This window comes from Azolla caroliniana, unplaced genomic scaffold (assembly GCF_043228905.1).
Source record: "Azolla caroliniana isolate FFs.n. ecotype wild unplaced genomic scaffold, voAzoCaro1.0.p SCAF_1, whole genome shotgun sequence".
Taxonomy (NCBI): domain Eukaryota; kingdom Viridiplantae; phylum Streptophyta; class Polypodiopsida; order Salviniales; family Salviniaceae; genus Azolla; species Azolla caroliniana.
Genome location: NW_028230436.1, coordinates 33,488,825 through 33,497,804, shown reverse-complemented (window position 1 = coordinate 33,497,804; position 8,980 = coordinate 33,488,825). Strand labels below are relative to the sequence as shown.

General features: G+C 36.8%; 1 protein-coding gene across 3 annotated transcripts; it reads right to left on the bottom strand.

Moving 5' to 3' along the window:
* Positions 1-1,728: 1,728 nt before the first annotated feature.
* Positions 1,729-7,782, bottom strand: LOC147869937 (uncharacterized). Of its 3 annotated transcripts, none has more exons than XM_087335001.1 (13): positions 7,472-7,782; positions 6,276-6,503; positions 6,124-6,204; positions 5,950-6,032; positions 4,279-4,394; positions 4,081-4,200; positions 3,895-4,007; positions 3,588-3,828; positions 2,846-2,926; positions 2,683-2,733; positions 2,505-2,582; positions 2,022-2,099; positions 1,729-1,940 (listed from the first exon to the last, which is right to left on the bottom strand). In XM_087335001.1, the coding sequence occupies exons 2-13, from the start codon at positions 6,500-6,502 to the stop codon at positions 1,893-1,895; spliced, it is 1,317 nt and encodes a 438-aa protein (XP_087191127.1). In that variant the 5' UTR covers position 6,503; positions 7,472-7,782; the 3' UTR covers positions 1,729-1,892. The 3 variants fall into 3 exon arrangements, with proteins under 3 accessions (XP_087191127.1, XP_087191135.1, XP_087191144.1); XM_087335009.1 differs by having other exon boundaries at positions 6,276-6,447; XM_087335018.1 differs by having other exon boundaries at positions 6,276-6,444.
* Between the last annotated feature and the right edge of the window lie 1,198 nt (positions 7,783-8,980).

Here is an 8,980-nt window from a genome sequence, read left to right as displayed (position 1 = left end):
AAAGTTGGAACAGGTGCAAAAGCTGGCTATAACTATGATCATTACTCACTCACCATTTTTAATCGAGGCAATGTGTATACAATTCAAGGAAGCACATATTTCGTCTTAAAGTAGGGAAGGCTGTCCAAGTGAAGTTGTATAAACCAAAAGAGAGCTTACAATTGTGAAACATCAGTTTTCAGCACCATGTTAATAACTGCTCATCGAGCTTGTGAAAAACAACGATAAGCCAGAAACAGTACTTGAATAACCTTTCAATATTGTGTAAATTCTTATCAAGCTATTTAATGAGGCATAACTGTCCATTGTGTTTTGGATGGACACATTTGCTTCTGACGGTGGAGGCCATTTTCTAGAATATGTAAATTGTCTTGAGCCCATGAATATGTACGGATTTTAAAGAAATTCATCACCTACCCATTTTACACATGTAAGCATCTCAGTCATTTGTGGCATGCAGGAAAGGCTTGTTCAATGCTTGCATGAGACTATTTAAAATTTAGGAAATAGAAGATATTTATGTGTATCAAATGGCTTTGAAGTTTCAATCCCTACTTAGAGCTAACGAATGGAATGTTTAGTTCAAGCATGGATGACAAACTAATTGAAGGGTTTGGGGATAATCATGAAATTTAGGAAATAGAAGATATTTATGTGTATCAAATGGCTTTGAAGTTTCAATCCCTACTTAGAGCTAACGAATGGAATGGTTTAGTTCAAGCATGGATGACTAACTAATTGAAGGGTTTGGGGATAATCATGGTTGAGTAGCTCAAACCCTTATCATTTTACTATCCTCGTCAGTTGAGAGATGCAAGGATAATCATATTTGCATGAAATTGCAAACTCTAAGTTTCAGTTTCAGGAGTGACCTCCCTTTGCTAAAAAATATAAGAACCTTGCATTGAGAATTGTCAAGGAACGTTCTAAGATTTGAGTAACTTATTATGAATATTAATCTGTTTGGGGAGTTTTTCATAACCTGTCTTTATGAGATTTCCATATGAATGTGCTATGCATACTGAAATTCATGGTAATGAATGGCCAAAAGTTTCCATTTTATTGTTTCATTCCGAAATTTGCTGATATGTTTTTCAATGAGCATCTTTAGTATAACATGTATACATCTTCTAGCCCCCTTTCACTAATGTACACCAAATTATTATATTATGTGATTAAAATTTACTCTTCTATATATGGAGGTTGTCCATATACACATGGCTATCAATCAATCTTGTCCAATAGCAATATCTGAAAAGCTTAGGAGACCACTATCCTACCCATCAGAGATTATCACTTGGTTCAATGAAACTACCATATGAAATCACAGCCCCTCGATGACTTGGGTCTTCATTTGTATAAAAATTTTGTACTTGGTTACAAATTGATCCATTGTATCATATAATTGTATGCACTGCACTAGGCAAGGTAGAATTTCTTGATGGGACCTCAAATTGAATAATATCGACCATAATGTAAGTAGATGGATTAAAATAGAATAAACAAACAATGGAACAACGCCTTGTTCCAACAAGATCTATGCAATCCTAGTTCATTGACCATCATGGTTCTTTTATCAATATGAGAAAGGGTCCTGTCAATAAGACTGAAACTATAATTCATTACTCTATACCACAATTTACTTGCCTCTTTACGAATGAATTGGTTATTATTATTACACAAAACGATCAATTTTTTTTTGTTTTTATTAACACGGTAAACTTTGAATCTACAATGGTGGCAATCAATGTATGGGTGCAGTATTTCTCACATTTGGATTCGTTTTTTTAGTCCAAGAGGGAGGGGAAGAGAGAGCAGACAGCCCTAAATCAGCTTTTTTTGAACCGGATTCATGAATAAATAAGAAGGTACTAGTATAACAATAAATATAATTAGTCACAATCGTCTCCATTTGCTCCATAGTGACCAACTTGCCCAGCCTGTTTGTTGCACAATAACAACTTTCAGTCAAGAATATTTTTAACACATCCTATCAAGAATCTAAGAAACACATTACTTACATGAGCCAGAGATCTCTTTTGGTTCATTTGTTGTGTCCGTGCTTTACTCAAAACAGAGTTTGGTGACATATACATTCTCTGCAACAAAAGAAAATACTTTCTGAGATAAAAAGTTACTGAAAACCAACATATTGCTCACCTCTTATACACCCCTTTTTCATGACAAGTAGTTTCAATGCTTGGTTTGGAATTTAACGTTAAAATTGTGTTATTTTTGTTACATTTTTGGAGAGATTTATTTTCAAATACTCCATTGAATTCGTCGTCACGAAAATAGATCTCTATAATAATATATGAAATAACTCCCCTCTCCTCACAATTGTATTGTGTTTTAGCAATCCATCAAATAACATATAAAATTAGATCTTCGGCAATATTTATTTTTAATGAAAATAGATCTCTTCATATTTATCTATATATATAATATGAATATGGCCACAAATTTCCAACAGTTCTGGTAGTGTTGCAGGAAAAAAAGTGGACCTTCTCTTTAGTGGAAAGTGGCAATATCTTCTCTTGGAGCGGCACAAACCCAAATATTTCATGAAGTAAAGAATTTTCCTGATCAATTAGGACATGAAAAGCATCCATTAAGTTGAGAAAATAAAAAAGAATCTGGATTGAGTTGGGACAATATCAAAAGAAAATGAGCCTCAAACACCTGTAAATGCCTCTGAAGACCGTCTGCTAAAATGTGTCTGAAGAATTTGTACTGAGTAATCAAAGGAATCAACGATCAGTTTTGGAAAGAATATTTTATTGGCTTTAAGTCATTATATATACTAAAACCGTGAATCAAAATTATAAATAATGATATTCAAAACCTGGATCATCTGAGTCCAGGAATGCAGAGAGAGTACATCTCTCTGCTTAAGCTTAATAGAAATACCAGATGCAGACCCACCCTGCAAACAAGAGGTAGAATGAGTACTAAGAAAAAGGAACTTTGCAAAAGACACCCATATTAAATGGGGATGTCATTAAATAATATTAATAAATGCATCTTATATAAACATGTTACACGCTAGAGATGCTATGAACAGATTTATAAACATCTGAGAGGCTCGAGGCTAAATAAAATGAGAGAAAGATTAAACAAAACTAAATAATTTGGATGTGAAACATACAAAGCTACACATTGCCAGCTTAAAATAATCATTAATGCATTAAATAAGGAACAAGAAAAAAAACCTGTGAACATGAAATTTAAATACAAGCTACAAGTTTAACAAATTAACACAAGCACAAAATACCTAATCTCTAAACACTACTGTGGCTGAAGCAGAACCCTACATGTTATTGGCAACTACATTACAGCTGGCTGACTATGTCCATCAGAAATTCCTAAGAGCGGTTGTGACCAAGAGAATTAGCCCAAACTGACCATGTTCAGCTACCCCAACCATATGCTAAGGATTCTTGTCAGTAACCAGAGTGAAACTGCTTTACTAATGATATATCAATAAACAATGAGAGAACTATGATGCGATCAAAACAAGCAAAAATCTTATTATGTGGAATGCCAAACAATCTAACTCATGGAAAGATAAATGTTTAGCCAAGTACCTCAACAATAGAAAGAATTTCCTTAAATGAGCTGCGCTGGACCTTCTTGTTTGCCTGCCCCTTTCCACCAGCCTCCAGAGCCAATCGCCGCAACTGTTCAATTAAATCCTCTTCATTTGTATTTGAGTTCTCTAACTGAAATGAATTTTTTGTTTCGAAAAGAAGAGCAGCTGCTTCCCCAGACGATATGCGTACAGTTTGGTCTTCGCTCTCAAGCAAGGATGATAGTGTGGATAACGACCTAAAAAAAGTCTATCATTAGAAAAAAATCATAACAAATAACATTTGACCATTATATTCTCCTTACCCAGGCATGTGAGAGCTGATAATACGTGATTTTGGAATATCAGTTAGAAGGAAGGTCCAAGCTGACAAAGCTGCAGCTCTAACATCAGCTTTAGGTGTGCTGATCCCCAAAGTCTGATAAATCAAAGAGATTAAATTTGCAGTAACCAGAGACAAGAAGATCTTGAAGCTTGAACAATTCACTCACTTGATCTGAATGGTGATTTCCTTTATGTTTACCCATCTGCCAAAGCACAACCATTACGTCCTCTGTTACCTCATAATTATCTCCACCAATAAAGCAGGCTAAAGCTAGTGCTTCCAATGCCTGCCAAAATTTAAGTTGTAACTGCACATCTCACAGTGCCCACTTTCAAGAATATTGATATCAGTAAACATGACATACAGCAGTTCTTGCTTTAGATTCAGAGCCCAATTTTGCAACTTTAATTAAATGAGGAGAAGCTTCAGATAAAACGTGCTGGGCTATATCTCCAGCTCCACTTGTTACAGAAATCAATCCTGGATTACATAACCCAATCAATAGAGAGAATAAAGTAAAGCCTGTAGAGCTATGTCTGTTATGAGCTGTTGAGCATATGCTTGACTAAATTAGTTGGCATTAATTAGCACTAAAGTGGGCTCATTAGCTATTGGACTGACCGTCCCCCACCAGGGGTGTTGGGGCTTGATGGCCACGATCTCAATTTAGACTAAAGCAATTGTTGCAGGTCAGGTTTTGGGGTTCTTGCAACCACGTTGTTTTCCTCTCAGGAACTTAACATAGCCTTTACCCTCAGTGAAAGGAATATATCCTCTCCCTTATGAGGAAGTTATTTGTTTCTTGATGGCAGTGAACAAACATATTAGTTATGGAACCAACAATAAAATGATAACCCAGACACAAGAAGAAACTAATGCCACGCCATAGGAGGACACACTTTCATTCCTTTCAACAAGTACTTCTTAAGTGAGACCATAAACAAATGAAGTCCTTCAAGGGCACATCAGTTTAGATTGCAGATGAAATCCCAGTAACTAAAGAATAGGAGTAAGGAATAGAAAGATAGAAAAGAGGGAAACATGCCAGGCAAATGGTGGGTTTGAATAGGTCTAGTAATCATCTAAGAATATCAAAACCAAAGGAAATGAAACATGTTTCCACCCCAAAATATGTGTTTATGATGTTCCCAACCATCTACAGGTAAAACCATAAAGAGCTTCCGCAGGAGGAAAGCCCCAGGAGAAGTCAAGAGGACCGATATTACCTGCCTACCTCCTAAGTGAGAACAAGCAAGTCTCATATAATGGACAATGGATCTACCCATTTTGTCCTATATGTCAAGTTAGTATCCAATGGATGTAACTCTGTTTCTGGAGTCGTGTATCATTAAAGTATGTCTCTTTTTCCTCATATACCACCTTGAAAATGGAATATCTTCTATTTATTTCCCAATTCTCCCAGAATTGGATGTTGGTCTCATCTAGCACCTTGAAAACGGAAGATCTTCTATTTATTTCCCTATTCTCCCAGAGTTGGATGTTGGATTTTCCTCATATACCGCCTTGAAAATGGAATATCTTCTATTTATTTCCCAATTCTCCCAGAATTGGATGTTGGTCTCATCTAGCACCTTGAAAACGGAAGATCTTCTATTTATTTCCCTATTCTCCCAGAGGTGGATGTTGGTCATATAGGTCATATCTTGTACCACAATTTCTCTCTTCACAGGTTGTAGAGGTCTGGAATGTTGTCCAAATTTCTCTGGAGGGGTTCACCTCATCATTTTCTCTGACTGTTGGCTTGGTGGTTTACATTGTTGCATCAAATGTCATGAACTGAGAGAACCGAGGTCTGATCTTCACCGTGGACTAGGCCCTGTCTCATAGATTGCACTCAGGCTCTGGTGGATGTTAAAAGATATCTATCTATCTATAACTGGACTTAGGATAGTCATTTTTCCTTACCAGAATTATTCTTCATGCACCCAAGCTAGGCTTACTAGCTTGAATGTTATTTATTCCAGGGATGTTTCATGTATTTTAACAAAAATTCAATTTAATTTTGTTTTGTTACCGATAACTTGAGATGCTAATGCAATCTCGGAGCTTGTTCCTTTCTTGATGGAGCCAATACACAAATGAAGAAGAGTTTCATACCTGAAAAATATAGAGAAATACATTATATATTTGCAATAAGAACATTAACATACCTTTAGTCGTTCAGCAGAATGAAACAGGGCAACCTTACTTAGACTCAACAAACTCTGTTAGGACAGTGTTCCTCAAGGCATTTATGAGCCCTTGGAACCCTTCTTCCCGTGTTTTTGCCCTGCAATCCAAAGACTCTTAAGCACAAGAGCATACAGAGGATCAAGTCCAGGGACAACAAAAAATATTGACCTTTTCTCGTAGAGGTAGTCAATGAATTCATTAATTTTGGAGGTATCATCTCCTTCCTCCTCGACATCTTGTACGATAGTGAATTCCGAAGAAGTAGCAGTAGAGCCTGTACTAATTGTGTCATCATCTTCAGTATCATCCATTCCCCCACGCCTTCCTTTATTCCTGCCTGCTTTACACAATGCAAATTTGTACTCAATAAGGTTCTCAACAACCCTTACTTCCATGCTAAATATAAATACCAAGCAGCATATAGAAACAGGTCAACATAGCCCACATTAGTTCTCTGAAGAAATACATGGGAATGCAAATTTGTACTCAATAAGGTTCTCAACAACCCTTACTTCCATGCTAAATGTAAATACCAAGCAGCATATAGAAACAGGTCAACATAGCCCACATTAGTTCTCTGAAGAAATACATGGGAATGCAAATTTGTACTCAATAAGGTTCCTAACAACCCTTACTTCCATGCTAAATGTAAATACCAAGCAGCATATAGAAACAGGTCAACATAGCCCACATTAGTTCTCTGAAGAAATACATGGGTTCTTTAAAAACATTACACAGGTTCTTACAAAATATGTCCTCTAGATGTGACTTTAGAAAGAGAAAAGAAGTGCCAATTTTACCCTAAAACGTCACTATATTTCTTGAAAGAAAAACATGGGTTCTTACCTAATCTGTTCTCTACACGTGGGTGTTGATTCATAAGATAGAACAGAAAAGTGACCATTTTTCTCTTCATATCTAACCTAACCTCGAGACCTGAGTTTTGGTTCATTGCCTAGTTTATGACAGAGAGCAACAATCAACCCTAAAAAATCAGCAGCTTCCGAGGAAATAAATGGACTCTTTATATGTGGGTTTTGACTCGTAACCTTAATCATGACAGAGACAACGCAATATATGAAATGAAAAATAACAATAATGAAGCAAATATATACGAGACCACAGGAAACACAGAGAATTTCATAGCATTTTATTTAGACCTTGAATTTGCGGCATTCAAGCTTTGCAAAGCAGAGAGATAGAAAGAGAAATAATAGTTTTATGATTAATCATGTTCTTTATTAAGACACGGATTTTGCATCGTTCAAGCCCTGCAAAGGAAAAAAATGTACAGAGAACATAGAATATAAACATGGGCATAGAAGAAAACTTGAAAGAGAATTAAATAGAAACGGAGTACTTACTTCTGCCCATTTGTCCAGGGTTGGTGTTGAGAGAGAATGGAGTTGAAGAATTTGCTTTTTAGCGCCAATAACACATACGATGAAATGGAACAAAGATGAAAGAAAAAGAAGAGGTAAAAGCAATGGCAATTGAAGAAACAGGAACAGAGCAATCCATAGAGAGAGAGAGATAGAGAAGGAGGAGGAGGTAGAAGCTAATCGCCGCGTGTATTAGAGACGCTGTGCTTCACAGAATAGAATAGAAACTAATTACAAATGGAGAGAGAGAGAGAGAGAGAGAGAGAGAGAGAGAGAGAAGCCATGGAAAACAAAACAGAGTCTGTTTTCTTGTTGTTTTTGTTGGGAGTGTGCTTTTCTGCCTTCAGCTTTCTGCTTTTTCTGCCTTCAGCTTTCTGCTTTTCTGCTTTTCTGCATTTTGCTGCTGTGGGAAATTTCAAATAAAATCCACATCAGTTTTTTGGGTTGTAAAATTAATTTCGGTTTTTTTTATGGCATCCATCAAAGCATATCCTATCGGATATAATCTTCATCTCCGGATGAAGGTCTGCCAAATCTTGAGAGACACATGATTTCTCTCAAGTATATATACACATATATATGGATATGTATAGCCATCCATCCATTTATACGGCATCCGGCCCGGAAGGTTCCTCGGCCATATACACCGCTCTTCTTCTAAGGCTCCTCCTCATATCCGTGGGCATGTAAGTTTTCAAGGCTTTACATTTGTTGCTTGCATTCGTGCTATGGCTGATTTGACTTACAACGGAGTATTGTTGCCATATACACTTCGTGCTTGTTCCATGGGTAATGGCAGTTAAGCCAGACAAAGAGAGGTACAATAAGACAAACGCACGAGAGGTGTGGGTAGGGGAAACCCTGATGATTTGTTCCAGGCCTTTGCCTTGCTCGAGTCATACGAGCACTAGTAGGCTTGGCTATCCATGGCACAGCAAAGAGTGCCACATTTTTCACGTAATGTGGTTAGAGAGAAAGAGAGGGTCAAAGGACGCGTACAAACCTTCTTATGTGTAATAACGTGCTTTTCTAAAAGTACTATTGCATTGCAATTCAATATTGATTTCAAGAAATCTCGTGTTGAAGAATGAAGAATGCATTAAACACAGAGCCAAGTGGGCCATGTAAAAAGGTCAAAGTTGGATTAGGAATAGGTTCACGAGAGAGAGGCAATGGTGTCCACAAAGGGGCACGTTGTTAGATGGGACAAAAGCAATTTGACCCCTAAACTTTGGCTTCTGGGATAAACTTATTGGCTTTTGTGTGCAATTTGGCAAAATATTCAGGAAAAAGTGAAACCCAATCTGGTCTTTGGGAGAAACAAAGGCTACAACCATGTAAAAAAAGACATGTTGGTGATGATACAACAAAAGGTGACATTCCTCTACAAACATAAAGGGAGGAGCATTTCCAAAGGCGAGAAAATCAAGACTAGCAAAATATGTGCACAAAGCAAACACTTCCCATGCCAATTATAATAAACTAAAAACA